General features: G+C 53.3%; 2 protein-coding genes, 1 long non-coding RNA gene and 2 other non-coding genes across 5 annotated transcripts; 3 read left to right on the plus strand and 2 right to left on the minus strand.

The window, feature by feature from the left end:
• Positions 1-77: 77 nt before the first annotated feature.
• On the plus strand, positions 78-5,461 carry LOC115842661 (uncharacterized). The gene is made up of 4 exons (XR_004035402.2): positions 78-184; positions 707-805; positions 1,261-1,359; positions 2,824-5,461. It is a non-coding gene; the product is annotated as an uncharacterized lncRNA (long non-coding RNA).
• Positions 2,643-2,726, plus strand: LOC115842792 (small nucleolar RNA R38). Its single transcript, XR_004035473.1, has one exon. It is a non-coding gene; the product is annotated as a small nucleolar RNA R38 (small nucleolar RNA).
• On the plus strand, positions 3,172-3,244 carry LOC115842793 (small nucleolar RNA R38). The gene has a single exon (XR_004035474.1). It is a non-coding gene; the product is annotated as a small nucleolar RNA R38 (small nucleolar RNA).
• A 535-nt stretch (positions 5,462-5,996) lies between the features above and the next one.
• ST6GALNAC2 (ST6 N-acetylgalactosaminide alpha-2,6-sialyltransferase 2) lies at positions 5,997-20,266 on the minus strand. The gene is made up of 9 exons (XM_030837780.3): positions 19,947-20,266; positions 16,663-16,723; positions 13,535-13,709; positions 12,725-12,893; positions 12,135-12,273; positions 10,516-10,619; positions 8,741-8,824; positions 7,791-7,890; positions 5,997-6,785 (listed from the first exon to the last, which is right to left on the minus strand). The coding sequence occupies exons 1-9, from the start codon at positions 20,069-20,071 to the stop codon at positions 6,618-6,620; spliced, it is 1,125 nt and encodes a 374-aa protein (XP_030693640.1). The 5' UTR covers positions 20,072-20,266; the 3' UTR covers positions 5,997-6,617.
• LOC132594099 (testis-specific serine/proline-rich protein) lies at positions 7,826-9,731 on the minus strand. The gene is made up of 2 exons (XM_060290044.1): positions 8,741-9,731; positions 7,826-7,890 (listed from the first exon to the last, which is right to left on the minus strand). The coding sequence occupies exon 1, from the start codon at positions 9,668-9,670 to the stop codon at positions 8,867-8,869; it is 804 nt and encodes a 267-aa protein (XP_060146027.1). The 5' UTR covers positions 9,671-9,731; the 3' UTR covers positions 7,826-7,890; positions 8,741-8,866.
• Positions 20,267-20,910: the final 644 nt, after the last annotated feature.

Consider the following 20,910-nt stretch of genomic DNA (forward strand, 5'->3'; position numbering starts at 1 on the left):
GGCTGTTTGCACTACATTTCCCATCAGCCTTTTCTCAACAGCGCGAGAGTTCCGGCGAGACTGCCGCGAAGACTTGCGCGCAGGCGCCGCCCTTCTCTCTTTTCGGCGTCGGTTTCGTGGCGGGAAGTCATGGCGGCCTCAGGCTGGTCCGAGCTAGGCCGGCAACCTCGGACCTTTGGCGGCGGTAAGGCTGCGGAGGTGGGAAAACGGGGTCTTTCTTGACACGGCGCTAGCACACTCGGCCGCCCCCTCCTCGAAGAAGAAATGGTGACTCTTAAGCCTGGTCTCGCCCCCAGTAGGGTGGTTGGGAGGATTCGCTGAGATAACTGGGGAAACGCTTTCCAAAGGGCGCGAGTGTTCATTAGTGAGCGGGGAGAGCCCAAGCCCACCTTGGCGTCGGAGCGGCCCTCCTGGGGGAGAGCGGCCCTTCCGTATTGCGCAACCCCCGCGCCCCCCTCCCCGGCTTTGCAGACACCCATGTGCTGAGCTCGCAGCCCCGCGGCCTTGGCAGGTCCCCAGGTCTTTACACGGAGCAGGCTGACAGGGACGGTTCTCGGTTCACTTCAGGGGTGTTAGCGGCTGAACGGCCCCAGTTTTTACGTAACTCCAAAGATGGTAATTAGGGGGATGGTGGACTTTGTTTGGAAAGCCGTAGGCCGTAGTTTTACAACGACCCTTAACACGCTCACGTTTTCGTTCCCCACAGGCCTTTGTTTGGCAACTGCAGAGATGGTGAGAAGCCGACGTGCACGTTGAAGCTTAAAACCAGCGAATGGAACCCTGAAATGAGTAAGAATGGATGCAGGTAAGACCTGGGGGGGCACCAGAAGTGAGAAGGGGGAGGTGGTGTGAAGGCCTACCGCATACCGCGCCCTCACGCTCTGGTCTCAATTCTGAAGTTCGGCTCTGTGAATCCGGGTGGACCCAGAGGTCCCGTCAGGGTCCTGCCTAGAATCCAGAAGTGAGGATGGCCTGAGCCAGTGTAATCGGGGCCACTAGGTGTCACTGAAATGAAAGTGGATGCCGCTGCATACAGGGGTGAAAGGAAGACTTGGAAAATGAGCTTTGCTTGGCTGGGATTTAGAAATGTTTTGTCACTGGTTGAGCTGAGGTTGGTTTGAAGTTATCCCTGTCTGACAGGATATCTTTTGTGAGGAGTTCTGACTCGCTTAGGTTCAGCTTTTTTAAACACCATCGAGAATCAATACCTTAAGTTGGTTTCTGTTAGAATGAAGTGTGTTATCCGTATTTCTCTTTTAGATTAAAGATGTTGGCTGTGGACTTGGAAAAAAGTCACATGAAAACCATCGTTCAAAGATACTGAGTGTAAGGATCTTTGTGATGAAATTTCTGTGAATGGTAAGATTTTTAGCTCTTTCACAGAATTGCATAGGTTATGATCCCTTTAAGTGTTGGTCAGTTAGATTCTGAGATGTGTGGGTCTTCCAGGATTATTAGTGGCTGGATAAGAGAAGTGGTATGGAACTCTTTGCTAGACCCCTGCCAAGCAGCCTCACAGTGTTTGTTACAACCCGACATGAGGTAGATATTTTCCCTGAGTTGCTACTGAGTAAGTAAACCGAGACAATGAGTTCACTCACCCATAGTACGCGGCTAGGTGTTTTTTTGTTTTGTTTTTAAAGAACCATAAAGATATAGCTAATTGATTTTGGGAGGTGGGGGGGTGTTATTATTACTATTAAGCTTTTTTTTAAATTTAGAAAATGTCACTGATGTAATATTGTCAGTTGTAAAGAGGTGTGTCTCAACCAGATTGTAACAAAATTACCACAGCTTATTCCAAAAGAAACTATTAAGCTTTATTGAGGTGTTAGTTGAACAACTAGTTACTGAGTTAGGCCAGTGGTTCTCAGCTTGGGGTCGGGGTGCGCTGGGACGCAGTAAGTACCCCGAAGTACCCTGCAGTGCGCAAGACAGCCCCCACGACAAAGAGCTACCCACCCAAAGCGTCGGTAGGTTGAAATCCCGTGTTAGACTAACTTGAGAGATCTAGACTCCAGTCTCAGCCTGTTACCAGGTTGACCGCACCAGAGCCTTATTTCTTCAGTTTGTAAAAACAGGAATGGTGCTTCTCAAACCTGGCTGTGCACCTACAGAGGTTTGAAGTAGTATACATGTTCTGGACCCCACCTCTGGCCATGATGAGATGGCTCTGGTTTAAGAGCGGGTACGGAGGAACAGTTAGATGATCTGATCTACTTTTAGCTCAGGGATTTTTATGACAGCAAGATTATAGTACTGGCTGTTTTTAAGTAGCTCTCAGGGCAGATCTATAATCCCTGTCTTAAAGCACTGAAAGCCACATGGTTGCTCTGCAGTATTGTTTTGCACACAGAGGTGAGTGAAGGAGAAATGACCTTGTTTGATGTCGATTCCTCTTGGCATCAGGTACCCTTTGTGCAGCTGGCCTTCAGTGGTCTGGCTGAAAGGAGTAATCCGCACTGTCTCAGGCATTTTACTGACACCAGAAAGATGCTGGAATGTATATACCATACTTGGCTGCTAGACACTTTGTGCTAAGGGAGACCCTGGCTTTAAAAGGACAGGAACTGTCAGCGTGTCGGGTCTGGGATGCTGGGTGCAGCTAGGCACAGTGCTGCGGGCTGGCTGAGGGGTGGGAGCTGAGTCCATGATGATGTGAAGTTATCCCTGTCTGAAGGCAAAGAAGGGTCTTTCTGTGTGGAATTTGTATATCTGAGACTCAGTTTCCCAAGTTTTTTTAATGCCTGATTTAAAAGTGAGCTGAGAGAGATTGTGTATATCTTCTTGAATAGGTTTTTCTTTGCAATTTCTCCTCGCCAGGTACAGTCTCAGCCTCAGTTTGAGGCCGAAAAGGATGCTCCAGAACAAGACACTAACTAGCAGCAGTGCCGTTTCCGCTGCCCTGGACCCGAGGCGGAATTTCTCTCGTGTGTGTAATGGAGAAGATCTTTGGAACAGGCTTGGGGGGAGTGTTCTTTTTGCTTCCCCTGTCCTGGCCTTTGAGTTGTGCTGAGTGGCAGGGAGACTTTGACTTAGGTTTGTCTTCTTCGCCGGGTGTCTGCAGTGAGTGAGACAGAATTGAACTGCTTTGCCTGAAGCAGGTGAAACGATGATTCTTCTCGTGTTTGTAAGCTTTCTCTTTCTTCTTACGTGTCCCAAAGAAGCCCCACAAGCCTATGATGGTTAGTTATCCCCGTCTGAAAATCTCAACTGATGGAAAACCATCTGTTCTGAGGCTTAAGGGGCTGGCCCTGTGCTCTTAAAAGAAGTTCAGGCTCTAAGGGATCGAATTGAATGGACTCCACAGGGAATTGTGCATACCCTGCCAAGACCCCAGTCCTAATGCATTCACCCCTCTGCAGCTTGAAAAGCAGTGGTGTGGCTGCCCTGTCACACTTTAGGCCCCTTGATTAATGGCTCTGAGGGCACAGGCTGTAAGAGGTGGCAGAAGTGGGCAAGTGGCCCAGATTTGGTTTATACTCTTATTGTGGAATGAAAGGGTGCTTGTCACATATTTCAAGAAAATGAATGTGCTGTTTGAAACAGACGGGAATGGCAGTTGTATGGCAGCTGTGGCAGTGAGAACACTTCAGGACTATCTGACCTCTTCCCCTTGCACCGTATCCTGACATTCAGGAAAGACGGTACAGTGGCACTAGCAGAGCGATTTGGTTTCCAGGTGCTTTGTTAACACCAGGGAGCTCTCCTGGTGTTCGCTCAGCTCTGTCTGAATGGCATGGCTGGCATGTGAGCAAGAGAGTAGCAGAGTGGAGCTGGGCTTTGTTCCCATTTAAATGCCGGGCTTGAACTGGACACAGATTGCCTTTCTTTTCTGTTGAAGTTGGGAGGTGTGTGCAGCTCTTTATACGTAAGGTCACATATTTGTTCGGTCACCAAGGAAGCTATATTTGGAGTGAGATTTAAAGAGCCTGAAAACCGGTCCAAGCAGCTTATAGCTGGGAGTAAAACAAAGCAAAAGGACGTGTTAGCAAGTGAGAAAGTCTACCTCCTGGGTTATAGCCTGCTTCTGCGTGGACTTGACTGCTCTGTGGGACCCAAGTGAACCTGTAGGTTTGTTTCTGTTTCTGTTTTTTTTTTAAGCTGCGCCGCACAGCTTGTGGGATCTTAGTTCCTCAGCCAGGGGTTGACCCCTGGCCCTTGGCAGTGAGAGTGATGAGTCCTAACCGCTGGACTGCCAGGGAATTCCCGAACGTGTAGGTTTGACTCCAGAGGGTTGAATATAAATGTGGCCAGCACTTCATGGCCGCTCTTTACTGGTACTGGCCACTTGCCAGATTCTGCTTCCTCAGATCACAGTCTCCCAAAAAGGGGAGTCATCGGGAACCACCAGGCTGCACTGAATTGATCTGGTGGTGCCTTACACGCACACACACATGCACGCACGTGCGTAATGACTGATTGCTCAGAGTTCCTCTAGGATCACCTTTTTTTCTCTAGTTTTTTCTTTAAATTTAACCTCAGTTTTGAGTCTCTTAGTTGGCTGCTGCATCAAATGATTCTTTGGTTTTTTTGTTTTTTGGTTTTTAATGCGGTACGCGGGCCTCTCACTGTTGTGGCCTCTCCCATTGCAGAGCACAGGCTCCGGGTGCGTAGGCTCTGTGGCATGTGGGATCTTCCCGTACCGGGGCACGAACTCGCGTCCCCTGCATCAGCAGGTGGACTCTCAACCACTGCGCCACCAGGGAAGCCCGATTCTCTGGTTTTATAGGTTGCCTCCCAGTGATGCCAGATGGGATCAGCACAGCCCCAGGTGCTAGTTGCTAACGCCTATAAAATACCACCACCCCCTTCAAAGGAGAATCATTTAAGAGTTCTTTGGACTTCATCTTCAAAAGTAGCCAAAGAATTCAAGTGACAGGGTATCCCAGAAGTGAAATCCCAGTTAGTGAAATTAGGGTATAACTAAGAACATTCAGAATACTGCACACAGTTTAGGTGATCTTGGTATAGTAGCGGGACAGCAGTGATTACAAAATGAAAGTAATTAACATGTGCATGCTCTGTTGGGGAGACTAAAAGGAAAGAGGTGTTCAGCCCAGAAAGACATTTCTCAGTGGATTTCCTATGAAGTCAATGTGTCTTGGGTATAACTTTGAAACAAATTTAAAAATTTTAAAACTGACTTACTAGCATTTGTGGATTTCAGATTGAGACCCGTGTAAAAGCAGTGTTTTATTCTGTGACTCAGCATATTCTTTTATAAGTGAAAGTTTCAGAATAGTTGCGGGTAACAGGATGCAATCAGATGTTCTGGTGTTTATAAGTTTCCCACTAAATTGTTCTTATACCCCTCTGACCGGTTGACAGGTTTTGGTAACTACAGATGTGATGGGAATGGGGAAAATAAAGTATGGATAAAAATGGGTCCAGGCACCGGGAAGCTGTGGTTTCCCAGTAGCGGCTGTAGTCATTAAAGCCTAAATGTCCTCTCGCTTAATCACGTCTCAATTTCTGAAGTAGCAGCATTTTGATTCACCCCTCTTGTTAGGTGTGCTGATAGGGTCGTCCCTGCAAAACCACAGGCCCAAGGGCCAGGTTTGGGCAGGGAGGCTCTTGCCTACCAGACCTGTGGAGACATCCCCCTGTCCCCTCCACTGCCTTGCGGGGTAGGGTGTAGCAACATCAGACTAGACATCAGGACAGTAAATCCCAGGGTTTGCTTCAGGGGTAGTATGGTGATAACTCAGTTGGTTTACACTTCTATAGAAGCCCATGTAATCTAAAATAAAACTGCCTATATCAAGTCAAATTATTGAAGCCATGACGTTTAGTGTCCGATAATGAGGGTTCATTACCCAGTAATGTCCTTTTGGTGACAAGGTGGTAATACATCTCCAACGGGACTTTAATCAAGGGCCAGTGACCTTCTGCATGGTTGACTCCCATCAAATTCCCGTGGTTCTTGGATTCTGAATTCTTTGTGCTAAACACCCTGCATGATATACTACTTTCCCCAACACACACAGACACAATGGTTATCCACCATTTATGCAGTTATCTAGTTCCAAATCACATTTATCGGGGCAGAAGTGAGTCGGTCCTGTTCTCAGAAAGGCTCTTCCGACATGGCCTTGAGTTGAACTGCTTTGGAGTTTGCGTGAAGCTGGACATGCTAGTGGGAGGATTTGGGCTGAGAAGCGTGCGTTTGCTTCTACTGCTGCTTGATCTTTGTTAACAGAGAGACCCTGAGCCGCTCCACTGACCTCCTAGTCACCTCGTGCCACTACTGTCTTGGGAACGCTCAGCTATGAAGGATGCCTGCCTCACGCTGGTGAGGGGCAGTCTCACCTTGAGAGTGTTATCTTCGGTTTTAAAGACAAATCCAGCACAGAGCAGTCCGTTTTTTCTTGGCCAGGGTTGGGATGTCTGCCTCAGACCAGATGAGCTGAGGACAAGGTGGGGTGTCTCACAAAGAATAGGCTTCAGTGACAGTCACACATCCACTCGGTGTCCTCTGTAGGGAAGAAGCGGGGGGAGGGTCAAGGACAGTTGGAGCCCCTCTCAGGCTGAAAAGACCAGAAGGCAGCTTTGGCCACTTGAGGGGCCAAGGGCCTCAGCTCTGCAAAAACACAAAGGTCTTGGGTGCTTCAGGGTCAGCGCTGGTACAGCCAAAGGATGCCAGCCTTGTGCAGGTCCTTCCACAGGGTGGCTTCCAGGGACAGATCATGGTTCACGTAGAATATCAGTGGCTTCTTTATTCGTTCGAAATAGTGGTCAGAAAATTTCTGGTAGTTGCTTGTGATGAATCCATAGGCACTAACCTGGACGAGGACAGTCACTGAGTTAGCATTTACTGCGCTTCCACTATGTGTAAAGTGACGCGAACGTAGAAGCCACGTCCCCCCATAGCTGCCTTGTGTTGTGTGAAGGTGAGGATCAACGGCTCTCGCCACACTTTAACACCCTGAACTGTGCTCTTTCCACATTTTCTCACTCAGCCTTACAACCATCTTGGGTAGATATTGTCCCCATTTTACAAATGGGGACACAGGCTTAGAAAGGTAACCAGACGTGTGTCCCCCGTCACAAACTAGTAAGTAGCTGGGCTGGATTTTGAACTCGGGTCTGTGACACCAAAGCTGTGATCATCACTGTGCTCAAGATAGAGGCAAAAAGCCCCTTACCTCCTATTCTAGTGGTGACTGCAGACAAGAAGACTCCTGTTTAAAACGGGGAAAAGGTGACCAGAGTCCAGTGGTGCCTGGCCTTAGTTCTTGCGCTGGCTTCAGTGTGGGTCACTGCCTTTTCTTGAAAACCACTTCTCAACCTCTGTCTCTGCGCACGTCATGTGGGCACCACCCCATTGAGAATGTCTCATACAGTGATTTCAGAGATTCCTTGTGTGGTTGGCTGCCCACCTTAGTTCTAGAATGTCTTCACAAAAAGATGTCTCTGCCCACTTTTGTTAAGAAGATTTTGCTTTCACAAGAGCAGTTGGATAAAATGTGCCTTAAATACCATATGGAGCAGCTGCCCTGGGGCAGAGGGGGTGAAAGAAGCCAGCCCAGGGGAAGGTGGCTGTGATTGGGAACTCAAGGCTGGCACAGGGGACTGTCCTATAAGGGACCCTGAAGACCACTTCTGCCATCCCGTTCCCGAGACCAAGATCACTCCTGCAGCTGGGGCATCCTTCCGCCACAGGATAGAGGCCCAGAGTCCCAGATCTGGGCTAGCAGGCCTCTCATGTAGGGGATATCATGGATCGACTGAGGTTCCATTCAAACCTACTTTGCTGCTGTGGGCTCCTGAGAGGGAAGACCTCTTACCTGGTCACAGGTATGCAGTGCTGTCAGCAACATGAGGGCTCCAGTACTAGGCATGTATAGGTCTCTGAATTTTGTGTTAATCCACTTGGATTTCAGAAACCTGGAATCAAAAAGAGCCATCAAAACTCAGGACTTTGGGTCCTGCAGGTCCTGCACACCAGCTAGCTTGATGGTTGCGCCATTACACCAATTTGGTTGGAAAACTGCAAAAATTTCCTGCCCCTCTACCCCAACCCACCCCCAAATGAACTATACACAGAAATCTTTGGTTGAGATAACAAAGAGGAACAGGTCCTCCCAAAGGACCGCAGGTGAGAGCCTTCCCCTTCCTCCCACTCTCTAGAAGCCTGAATCCAGTCTAACTCACCTTTCCTCTCTACAACACCCTCCTGCACCATAGTGTCTAGGGCAAAGGTGGCCTAGTTAATTAGCCGGATATCTAAGCTTCTACCTCCAGACTTGGGCCAAGCAGGAGCCACGTATGAGGACAGAGCACACAGGTCCTGTGACTGGAGGCACCGGTGAGGTGATGAGGGGGGTGGGGTTTGAGATCTGCAGGCAGGTGTTCCCCAGGCTCCTCCCATGGTCTCCTGTGTTTGAGCTGTGATCAGGCCCGCAAGTGATGACAACTCGGCCTCTAGCAGTCCCAATACACCCCCACATCTATGGTCCCCCCATGCCTGACCTAAGGCTTTCTGAGCTTTCCTAGTAAGAAAACCTGATGAGTTCCCTCTCCATTTCCCATCTACCTTGACTGATAGAACACCACCTCCATCAAGGTATAATACTCAAAGTAGTAAGTGAGGCAGTATAAGTGCTTGCGGCGTCCTCGTACATGGCCCCCCTGTGGGTTTAGTCCTTGGGGGGATAAAGCCGGTGCTGCCGGTGGGTGTGGAGCCAGGGGCGGGGGTGAAGCAGTTCTTCCCAGCACCACCCCTGCCCCCACCTACCTCTCTGTCAGGTAGCTGATGAAGTCTGGATGGAGTAGCTTGAATTTGCTGGCAGAGGCTTCTGGTCCAAAATAGGTCTGAGGCCTAGGACCCACGATAGAAGTGGACAGAGGGGCCGGTGCCGTCTTACGGCCCGTTGGGGAATGAGGAGAGGGGAAGGGCGCTGGGACGGTGGCGGCGTGTGGACCGGTAGGGGCGGGGCTGGACGTAGTAGCGGGAAAAGGGGGTGTAGAAGGTGGCGGGCAGCACCGTCGGGACCACGTGCGGCTTCCCGCCCACCAGGACCTCCAAGGGCGGGGTGTACGTGAGAGAGGAGGGGGGTGTGAACAGAGCGGGAGGGGTCGGGTAGCAGCAGTGGACCGGGTGGTGGGGAGGGGGTGGGAGGAGAGGGAAGTAGAGAGACTCAGAGGGGGCGCTCTCTTGGTTCTCGGAAGGGCAGGGGAAGCACTGGTTTTGGGGGAGTGGTGAGGTGGGAGGCTGGAAGAAGGGGGGCTCCTTCAGGAAGTGGGGCACGTAGGGGGCGATGTAGGGCGGGATGCGCCGAATGGGCCCGATGTAGGAGGCCGAGGGTGCAGGGCTGTAGGATGGAGACAGAGCGCTGGGCACAGGGGGAGTTTGGGAAGAGTTTCGAGAGAGAGATTTTAAGCCAGATTGGGAGGGAGATTTGGAGGCGGGTGGAGTGATGTTTTGGGCAGACCCTCGAGGCTGGACATGAGGGCTAGGGTTCAGGGAGGAAGACCGGGAAGAGGGCTGTGAGGCATTTGGGGTGGCAGGGTGAGAGGGGAGACGGGAGGAAGACCCCCGGGTGGAGGACGGGGAAGGGGCTGAGCCACCGGCGCTGGCGTAGGGCTGCTGGTTGATGTGGTTGGATCGGGATTGAGAGGGGGACTGGGAGGGGGAAGGATTAGGGGTGTGGGAGGGGGAGCTCATTGGTGTTGGGGAGGCTTATGTCTGCTCGATGTCTTTGAGCCAGCCCCCCCAGAGCCAGTCCTGCCCCGCGTCACATAGCCCACCCTCATGACCAGCTGCAGCATTGTGAGCTCTTGCAACGGATTGTTAGGTAATCACGAGGGGGGTGGGGCACAGGGCAGGGCTGGTGGAGCCCCCCAAGGAGGCCTCAGCAGCTGCTCTTTCATGGTGGGTGAGATGTCCTGGAGCCACCGAGATGGGAGGCTGGTCATTGTCACGGGGGTGGCACAGATTTCTAAGGACCTGACTCAGGGACAAGAAATTGTCTCAGCACCACAGGGAGGAGGTTTAGATGAGGACAGGACATGGTTCAAAAGAGCTGGACACAGGCCTGCTGCCCAGGAAGGTGGGGGAGAAAAGACAGAGGGCCCTTTGTTCCCACTTCGCCGGACACTGGACTCACGTCGCCTGCTCTCCCATTTCATGGGCAGTCTTGGGAGGGTGCCCGCCAAGAGGAATGGAATGGATACTGGCCCCCACTCTTGGTTTCCAGACACAATGTGCTGGACAGGTCCTGCGGCTGCCACTGGCTGGGTGGCTGGGTTGTTTGTGGGGACAGCAGCCCGAAGCTGAGGGGCCAGGCCTGCCTGCTCAGGAAGGAGCCCCTCGAACCTACAGCCCACCTTGTCAGGAGGGTCCCTGGGGACCAGCAGCGTTACCTAGGCTTTCCTGGGGGTAGGAAAAGAGCTTAATCTTCTAATGCTCTGTTGAACTCGGGGGTTTTCTTGCCCCCTTCACCCACCTTTCCCATCTGACAGTGGACCCTGGGAGCATTACCATGCCCTGCCCCCTGCCTGGCTGCTCACCTGTCCCCTTTATCGGGGCCCTCAGGGACAGGCACACCTAGAATGGCCGATCTTAGCATCATGTAGTCGCGGATGTCTGAGGGGATGAAGATATAGCGCAGGTCCTGTCGGAGGGACAGAGAAACAGCCGCAGTGGGAACGAGACCACGTCAAGATCCTGCTCAGAGTGGACCGCTCTCCGCCCAGTCTGTCTGCCCTGACGGGAGCATTTCCCTCTTATGCCTGTAATTCCCACTTTCAGGTACCCTGCTGGTTTCAGTACTCAAATCCTTCGATACTCTTCCCTTCAAGAAGTGATGCTTAATTGCCATCCCCTTGAGTGTGGGCTGGACTTAGTGACTAATGAACAAAATTTTTCTAACGCGTAGGAAAAAGTGGAAGTAAGGAAGGGTATGTGACCTTGGAAAGTGGGTCATAAAAGGCACTGGAGCTTCCTTGCTCTCTGGGATCGCTCACTCTGGGGGAGCAAGGGCTGTGAGGGAGCCATCTGAGCTCTGGCCAGAGGCAGGCCTGAGGACTGCAGCCCCTGCCCGTCCTGACCGCGACCGCTGGGGGACCCTGAGGAGACCCCGCTGAGCTGCTTCTGAGTTCCTGACCCGTGAAAACTGTGAGATAATCGGTGTGTGTTGCTTAAAGCTACTAGGTTTGGGGGTAGTTTGTCATGCAGTTATAGATAATGCCTACAGGTTCTGTGGCTACACCAGAAGTGGAGCTGTCCCGTGTTGTTCTGTCACGAGCTGAAAGAGGCCTCGGTGCACAGACACTGTGGCTAGGACACCCCTGAATTCCCTGGTCAGAGGAGGAAGCATCTAGAAACTCAAACCTGTCCTACTGAGCATCCCAGAACCCTTATCCTGGGACCTCCCCGCTGCATGTGGTAACCAGCCCGCTGTAGAAGCGAAGCACTGTGTTACAACAACCAGCTGTGGTTGAAAGAAACTGGAAGCGGCAGACAGATTCAGATTCCAGTTCTCCTGCTCTGAAGCTGCGGCTCTGGGCGTGTTTTCCTCGATTGCTCAGCTGAGCCTCAGCTTCCTGCATGGTCTGCTGTGAGCCCTCAGGAGGGCACACATCATTCTTCTAGTGGGCAGCGTGAGAGATGGAAACAACCCTGCACTGCGGTCAGAGGGGCCTGGATTTTGATGATTCTGGCTGGGTGGTGGCCTTGGACACACCGCCCTCTGGAAAGGGGCTGCTGTGATGCCTGTATCCGGTGCTGGGAAGGAGGGAGGCACTCAGTAAATACTGTGTGTAGCCTGAGCTCTGGGTGCGGGGGAGTCTGGATTTGAATCCAGCCCCACCGCTGCTTTACTGACTGAAGGGGCCCTGAGCCTTAGTCTCCTCACCAGTAAGAGAGGGCTGGCGTGGCCTCTGTAAGTGCCTGGCATTCCATAAGCTTTCAGTCAATACTCATTCGTGTTCCACCCCAGAGTTGTCCTGAGCCACCTGAAACCACAGGGCGCCCCTGCCCAGATCCGCCCCTTCAGTGGCTCCATTGCGTGGGCCCAAGACCCTGGCACAGCCTCTCTATGCACTGGGCTGGGGCTTGGGAACCCTGTGGCCCACCCCTCAGACGCGGGTTGGGAAACAATGGCACCGACTGTCAGTGGCAGCCTCACCTGTCCCTGCGGCACAGAGGTGAAGCCCAGGTTTGAGTAGGAGATGAGGGAGTTCTTCATTGTGTTTACAGTGAAACCGTAGAAGGAGGTCTTGGTGCCCACGTCCTTCTCAAAGCCTTTGATCACAGCACCATTGAGTCTGGTCCAAACAGAGGCCCATCAGCCTGCTTGTGGCTACACGATGCTGCGTGTTTACTTCCATACCCAGGGGGCCTCACCTGTCCCTGTTCCATCCCCAGGGTTCTGTCACTCCCTCTGCCCACAGCAGCCCCAGTGCCCGGTCACTAGCCCCATCCCCACAACTCGGGACCTGAAGGGATGCCTTGTGAAGTGGACAAAGCTGACCCTGGCAGCTCCTTCCTCCTGGGTCCCCTTAGCCGACCACACCCTCGCTTATCTTCAGGGCCTGTTTCCGTAATGCCTTTGTCCGTGCCTGTCTGCGCATTACAACTGCTGAGCTGCCTGAGGCCACTGCTGCCTTGGCCCATGCCCTCACCTATGATGCTCCCCCCGCCCCCCGGGGGCTGGCTGGGGACCAGCTCTCCACCCAGCTCCTCTCCTGCTTCCTCCCTGGCCCCTGCCCCACATACCTGAACACGTAGTCATGGGCATCGATGTTCTGACCCTGGCGGGAACCATTCAGAATGCCTCCGTTACCCACCACGGCACACCGGATGCAGCCCGGAAGCAGCTCCCTGGAGACGGCAAACAGCCTGGTGCTCTCAGAGCCATTCAGGAGGCTCAGGGTGGAGGCGATGGCTGTGGGTGTGGGACAGGGTGGGGCACCACGAGGGGTCACATGGGTCATTGGGGCCTTCCCAAGACTTCCTGGCTCCCCACCTGCCCGAGGCCTGACACCAGCCCCTCTCCAGAGGCACAGAGGGTGGAGGACAGTGAAATGCCAGTGGGAAGAGGGTGGTGGGGCAGGGGGTTTGGCTGTGCCCTCAATCATCTCAAGAACTCATACCAGTCCTCCCAGGACCGTGTGTATTCCCAAAGAAAATAATCGGAGGCATGGTGGGGCGGGGGGCAGATTTAACGCGGAGGGGGCTCTGGGTGGTTTCCCACAGAAGCAACCACCCGCAGGCTGTTTGAGGCCCCACAGCCGCTGTCCTCGGCCACCTTTGGGCACTGGCATCTTTCACACCAGGGAAGCCCCAGGATGGTGAGAGCCACTTGCAGGGGCAGCCAGGCCCCTCTTCTGGACACTGTGCTGCTTATAGAGATGAGGGGGGAGGGAGTCAGGAGTCGCACAGCAGGGGTGTCGAGCCCTGAGGCCCGCCTGGAAGGAAGAGGCAGGGGGTCCACATCTTGGTGCTGTGAGGGAGGAGAGGCCCATTCTGCACCAAGGCCAAAAGCAGGAACAATGGACTAGTTGAAGCCAGAGGGCTGCAGGCTACCTTGGCCGGAGAGCCCCTGCCAGCCGTAGGGGGCTTTGTGCCGGCTCAGGCTGTCCCAGAGCTCCTGGGTGAAGAGGTTCCCTGACAGCAGCACTGGAATGGAGAGATCAAACAGATCCCGGAAGTGAGGGTGCCGTTGAATGGCGAGATAAAGTGGGTGTCGACAGGGCAGGTTCTGTGGGTGAGAAGAGAAGAGGGCTGTTTCTGGGGGTTGGGGTGGGTAGGAGCCACCAGGGGGCTGGAAGGGAAGTGCCGCCCTTCTCCCTCTAGGCTTGGGCAACCCCCCGATCTGCAGGCCCAGGTGGCCTGTAGTGCAGCAGCCCAGTGGGGCTGGGAGCTTTCTGGATTTACCCTGCCCAGCCCTTCTCCTGGATGCCACATCTGGGGCCTGATGGCCTCCTACAACTTCACCTCACACTAGGGGGGAACTTTGAGGCATTTTCCCACAAATGGATAAGACCTGCCTGCCCTGTAGTGGAGGAGGAGGTCCAGCCTGGGCTTAGGAGTCCGTCAGCCTGGATCCAAATCCTAGCTCTGGCAGTCCTTGCCGTAGGATTCACGTGGAACAGGCTGCTGGGAAGACTTATGACATGTTTCTGCCAGTCGGTGCCTATACTGAATTGAAGAGTGTCTCCTCCCCCAATTCATGTCTGCCCAGAACCTCAGAATGTGACCTTATTTGGAAATAGGGTCTTTGCAGGTGTAATTAGTAAGATGAAGTCATACTGTATTAAGGTGGGCCCTAAATTCAGTGACTGGTATCCTCATAAGAAGGCATGTGCTGATGGGGGCAGAGATTGAGTGATGCACCTACAAGCCAAGAAACACCTGGCGCCTCCAGACGCCGGAAGAGGCCAGGAGGGGTTCTTCCCTAGAGCCTTCAGAGGGAGGTGGCCCTGCTGACACCTTGATTTCAGACATCTGCCCTCTAGAACTGTGAGAGAATCCATTTCTCTTGTTTTAAGCCACCCAGTTTGTGGTAATTTGTTCCAGCTGCCATAGAAAGCCCTCGAGGGCCTCTGCACACAGCGACCTTGAAGGAGGGCAGTGTACCAAAAAGGCCTCAGCTCCATCTGCCTGCAGCCCCCATGTCAGAATCCCGAACAGCCTCGGCTTGGGTGGAGCTGTTCTTCCCACTGAAGGGGGCTCTTTGTTAAGCCGTTGGTTTGATAAAGGACAATGCAGGAAAGAGCTGTACAGTCATTTCTGCTCTTACGTGACATATGAGTGCCTAAAAACCATTATGCAGAATTGTGCAACCAAAACCACAGGGCTTTGGGGAAAAGGGATTAGCAGCGCAACACTCAAAAACTTGATCAGTGATGCATAAAATAAGAACGTGGGTAAGATAGAAGCAGTTTTACATACATTCGCTGGTTAAGGAATATATAAGTACTACTAAGAATATGGCACTTGACCTTGGAAAAGACTTGACATTTGCTTGTGGATGTGGGTGTCGGAAGGGTGGCAGCTTGGGAGTTTTCGTGAAGTGGTGAAAAGCTGGTTATAGCGTATGCGATGAAGCGGATGGCTATCTGAAGTGTGCGTGTGTGCCTTTTGTGTATTCCTACATGGCTCCCTTTGGTTGAGTGTGGTTTTCCGCATTTACCAGTGTTCTTGCTGACAGAATCACTGAAAACACACACGGAATTTGGATTATGCTCATATTGTTTACTAATATAGCAAATACTTATGGAACAAATTCATGTTTTCAAAGCAAGCATTAAGCCGAACTGACAGCGCTAATTTCACTACTATTCGGTTTATCATAGGGATGTTTTCCAGGGCCTTCTTTATGAGGCTCCAAGAGAAAAATCTTCAGGTCTCTGTATCTGGAAAGGCTGCACTTTCCTTGGGCAGCTGGCTTGCTTTTTACCTCATGGACAGGGTGGCAAACTTTCCTTCTTTGCCGTGGCCACTAGGAAGCTAAGAGCCGGATATATAGCCCATCTCTTATACCCTGTGGCACATTTTTCATGCACTTATCTGACATTGTCTAATTTTCCTCCCTTTATTTTTCCTTTACCTGCTTCTTCATTTTATTCTTTTTTTTTTTTTTGCCATGTCATATGTATCCGAAAGCCACCTCAAATCCTTTTTTTAAATGAGGTGGGGAAATATGTCAATTAGCACCAAGCAGCTCAAGGTGAAAAGGACTTTAGGAAAAGTAAAGGTGACCTGACCAAGCACTTATAAGACCCTTGACGCCTCTCTTCAGCCCGCTGGCCAAGTGTCCACCCGGCCTCTGTTATCAGGAAGGGGTCCCCATCACCTGCCCAGGGCTGCCTACTCTGTCTCTGACCGCTCAGCGGTCACTAAGTCTTGCATGGGGTGAAATCTTGCTCCCTGAGGCTTCAGTTAACAATTTCCAGTCTCTGGGGCATTAAAAACAACTCTTAAACCCGAATCAAGCCAGAATTACACAGTCATCACCCCTCCCAACCACAGCACGCAGAGGGGGTGAGGCCGTATTGCTCAGTGGTTCAGAGCCAGGCTCTGGGGTCGAATGAGAAGCTCGAACCCCTGTACCACCTCTTCTCCATGAGTGACCTTAGCCTTTCTGCGCCTCATTTTACTCATCTGTAAAACTGCCTCACAGGCTTGCAATGAGGCTTAAGTGAGAGAACTCACGTAAAACGCTTGAGATGGCCTTTCAGGCCACAGTCAGCGTGATCTGTTATAGAGCAGGGCCCGGAAGTGCTCAAAACCATCTTCCCAGGGCTTGGTGTTTACTTCATGGTGAGCAGTTTAAATGTGACTTTTACAGTAAAAAGACATTTTGAGGAGTAGAATGTAAAGGTCACAGGACTTTTAAAGACAAATCAAGACTTCCCAGAACTTTTCAGCTGGCTACACCCCAAGGAGTAAATATGGAGTCACCCTTCTCTGCTGTTAGGGTTCAGGGAACCTCCGTGGTCAGGTCTGAGGAGCCCTGACTGGCTGGCTGCTCAGTTCTCTGCTTCCTTTGGGGGAATGGCGGGGCGGGGCGGGGGGGGGTGGTGGTTCCAGAGTGCTCCCACCAGCAGGCTCCTGAGAATGTTCTCATTTGTGCTTCTCTTTCCCCTTTTCCCCCCCGAATGCTAACTTGAGAATGTGAGAAACCGCCCCAGGGTAGCTGGCCCCAGTACCTTTCTCGTCGTAGAATTCGATGCCTTGGGTCCAAAGAAAGCTTGAGACGATGTGATGTTCCTGGGGGAGAAGGCAGAAGTAAAGCAGGGATCTCACCTGCCCCTGGAACCTGCTGTCTGGCTCTGTTAGCTCTGGGGGCTGACATTCCATCAGGGTCTGATTGTTTTTTCTGTGCTCCGATTCTTGCCCATCCCTCTCTCTTTGGGCACACAAAATACTGTCCTATTATTATGTTCTACCCAGAAACCAAGAAATAAAGAAGCCCCTTGGCAAGCGGCTGAAATGTGGAGTGTATAGGAACAGTGAGGTGGTGGTGAAGAGATGAAAAGATAAAACAGGAAAGATTGCCAGCCCCCTGGGATTGTGACCATCTGAGGGGTCTCCCTGCCAAAAGGCCCCAGAAACAGGTGTTAGATCCCAGGTGCCTTGGGCCCCCTTCACCTGGTGAAGGGCATGGGTCTGAAGCCTGACTCCGTGGATTTGTATCCCAGGATCTCTGGAAGCTACTGAACTTCTCGGAACCTCAGTCTCTGTCTGTTCAGCTGGGGTAATCATACAAGTGTGAAGATAATCACATTGAGACAGGCTGGGACCTGGGGGCCTTTGCTGCAGTGCTTGCACGTGGACAAACGACCCCTCGAGCCACAGAATGCAAAGAAACTTATAAGGGACTAAAAATAGCTGGGTGCGTGTGCAACTGGGGCAAATTATGAACAACAAGATACAAAAAGACCAAAACCTCAGCAAAAGCAGGGTGTCGAGCAAAAGCAGGATACTGCACAGGTACCCTGCACAGGTAGTACCACCAAGGGGGTGGGCACCTAAGCACCCCCTCTGGCCCAACGCCTGGACCCATTCCTACTGTCACCCAGTATAAGGAACCAACTCGCGCCCCCGCCCCCCCCCCCAGGGAGCAAGCAAGGGAACCTGTTACTTGTTTTCGCTTCCCCCTACTGCAGCAGGGGCCCCAGTAAAGCCTTGCCTGAACTATTGGGAGGTGCAAACACAGAATTTATGTTACCTTACATAAAAAGCCTGCCTTCAGGTTTGTGAAAGACCATGGAGGAGCAGGCCAGGAAAAGCAGGGTGATCCCTTCCCCCACCTGTCCCTTGTGCCCCAGAGGGGCCACCCACATAATCCTGTAGTTCGTCTTTGAGGAACTGGGACTGCGGTGCTCAGCCTAGGTGGCCTTCGAGAATCCTAGGGAGCTTTTGCTCCCTCCCCAGTGATTCTAACACGCAACCAGGCTTGGAACCTGATGGAGGAACTGCTGAATTGGTGGAATAGAGACAGAAGGGACAGAGTTGTGGGGCGGGGCTGGGGAGCCCCCCAATCCAGTTTTGCTGCTCTGAATTGCCCCAGCCTCAGGGAGGCCTGCTCCTCTCTCCAGAGCACCCCTTACGCTCACAGACTTCCCCCAGCCCCTCCCACTCCGGAATCCATGGGCATTTACACACCAGCCTGGGAGCTGGGAAGGAGTGGGGAAGGGGCCAGCCCAGCTCACCCGCACCCCTATGGAAAATTTAACCAGCCCGAGGAGAAAGGAGGTCGATGTTGTGCAGTTTTTCATAAAACTAAATTTACTCAACTTAGATCATATTCTTAGGAATTCTTCGCCCTAAAATAGCCTTTTCTTTTACAAAATAATGTTCACGGTAGATGGTAACTGGCAGGTAACTGGCGTCCTGTAGTATCCTCACCCCCTCCTCCAGAAAAAAACAAGTCTAGAAATCCAAGCCCAGGAACTACTGATTCAGATTCTTCTGTGAGTAAATTCCTGAACCGATTCCACTGTCTAACCTGCAAGGAGAGCCCCGTCTCAGGTGTGGTAGGCCTGGTCCCAGGGCCTTGCTTCCCTGGACTCTCCACTGTAGCCAGCCAGGTAGGTCCGTTTTTGGTCCCCAGTTGGGGAGGTCGCACAGCCTGCTGTCCCCGCCCAGATTTCCATCCCACCTGCCACCCTGCTTACCCACCTCCTACCGAGACTGAGTCTGGACCTGGCCCCTGGGGTTTAATTACAGCACAGACGTCACCAAAACAACAAGGATATGGACAGGTTCTTGGGTTGTACTAGATTTTTGAAAGATGAAAGATCTTTAAAAAAAGCTTTGTTGAGGTGTAATGGATGTTCAGCAAACCTCATGTTTTGAGTGGTATTAGTTACTTTCAACAGATGTTCAAGTGTGTTTCAAAACATCCTTACATAAAACTGACAAGGATCCCCTTTCTTAATACCCTCAATATTCTCAGTCCTCCTTATGCAATTTCTGACTCCAGGGAGATGAAATAACTTCAGGTATTGCCTGTTAGAGCACCTTTTGTTCTCAAGGGACCGGACTCATCATCAGTGGCAAGGGTGTTTCATATTGTTTGGAAATTTGGGTGGCTTCTGACCTTGTTTCCTGATAGCAGACACTAATTTTGATTTCCTTATTCCTGGAGCAAGGTTTAGTAAGGACTGTGCCGGTGGGAAAGCGCTGGGAAGGGAAAGACACGCCCCGCAGGCCTCAGAAATCCAGGCTCTGGGCACAGCTTGGCCCACCTTCCAGAAGTAAAGCTAAATCCTTTTGAGGCTTCTTCAGTAACTGGAACCATCACCTAGCAAAGGCAGGCTCTCAGATTTCTCCTCCTGGGGCACAAATGAAAGAAAGGTGCCCAGGGTCGGCGAAAGGGAGCGGAGCGCAGGAGGAGGCTCAGGGACGGGAACTTGGATGGAGCCCAGGATCGGCCCCAGTTCGCCGATCGCGCCCGATTGCGCCCAGACGGTGCTTATCAAAATAAACGGAGCAGAGAGCGGGGAGTTAAGGGAGCCCGGCGCGGGGAGGGCGGGGACCACAGCTAGAGGGAGAGGCGACCCGCCGCAGCCCGGCCGAGGAGCCTGGCCAAGTTGGAACCGGGAGACTTGGATTCCTGCTCCCAAGGAGAGCTTGAAAAAAACGTGACGTTAGCGAGGGACAATGGGTGGCAAAAACGGGGCTGTTTTTAAAAGATTCAGGTGTCCTAGCCAAATCTGGACAATAGAAAGGGTTTCTTCTCAGGGCCGGAGGGAAGTAAGCGTAAGGTTGTCGGGAGCGGATCGCCGGTGCGCAAGGGGCGAAGCTCCTCTCCGACCCCGGCGGAGGCTGTGGGGCCCCGGCAGCACGCCGGGGTGGAGGCTCTGGGGACAAAGGGCCGCAGCCCGAGTGCCCGCGGCAAGCCACCCCGGAGGGCGGCCCAGCCCTGAGCTGGGCGCCCCGCGCGTCCCCTGCGCCCTCCAGACAGGTCCCGCGCGGCAGCCCCTACCTGGCTCCGGTCAGGGGCCCCGGGTATGACTCCACCGCCGAGGAGTACAGGGCGACGAGGATCCCCAAGCAGACAACCGCGAACAGGAGCAGCAGCCAGAAGACAGGGACGCGCGGGAGCCCCATGTAGCCCCGGCCCGCGGGCGCCCCGTCGGCCGCAGTCCCGGGCGGAGGGGAGAGGCCCGGGTGGGCCGGGCCGGACTCCTGGACTCGGCCTCCCGGCCCCTGGGGCCCCTCCCCGCCTATCCCCGTTCTGCCCGTGCCGCACCCTCGGGGCCTGCGCGACGGGTCCCGGGGGCGGGGTGGGAGGGGGGGGGAGAATGTAGCGCAGGCACCGGAACTGCCCTCGCCCCGCCGGCGCCCAGCCCGGGGACACCGCGCGAGCCGTGGTTGGGCAGGGCGCTTCCCGGTACCTTCAAGGGCGGGCGTGCGAGGTCCGGGAGCTGCGGGGCGCGGGGAGACGCCGCCACCTGCCGCGTGGGCTGCGCACTGCGCCCCGACGACCCCCGAGGCCCATGGGAGGGGCGGCGAGGATGGAGGAGCCAACGCTGACAGCCCAGACCCTGGGTAGAGCTGGAGGGGGTGAGGTAGGGGGCCTGCCCGGTTGGGATGGGTGGGGGAGCTGAGGCTGTTCATCCTCCTCATTTGGTGACTGGCTGGGGCCCTCAATCGAACTGCCTTCCTGTTACAAACCGAGGCCAACCTGGAGATCTCAGCAGTCCATTGACACCTGAAGGGTGTAGCAGGGGATCCGGTGTCAGCAGGAAGGGCTGGGGAAGCTCGGGCACTAGTGCTCTGGAAGCAGAGCCCTTCCAGGGAGTGAACAGTAGGTGACACAGTGTATTCTCCAGTGGGCCACGTCCTGGCCTCAGAAACCTGTGAAATACCCCAGACTCCCCCCCCCCCCCCGCCCAACTATCAGAGCCTGCAATGACAGGGACCTTGTCCGTTTCTACCGGCTTTCC

The sequence above is a fragment of the Globicephala melas genome, chromosome 20 (assembly GCF_963455315.2).
Source record: "Globicephala melas chromosome 20, mGloMel1.2, whole genome shotgun sequence".
Lineage (NCBI taxonomy): Eukaryota > Metazoa > Chordata > Mammalia > Artiodactyla > Delphinidae > Globicephala > Globicephala melas.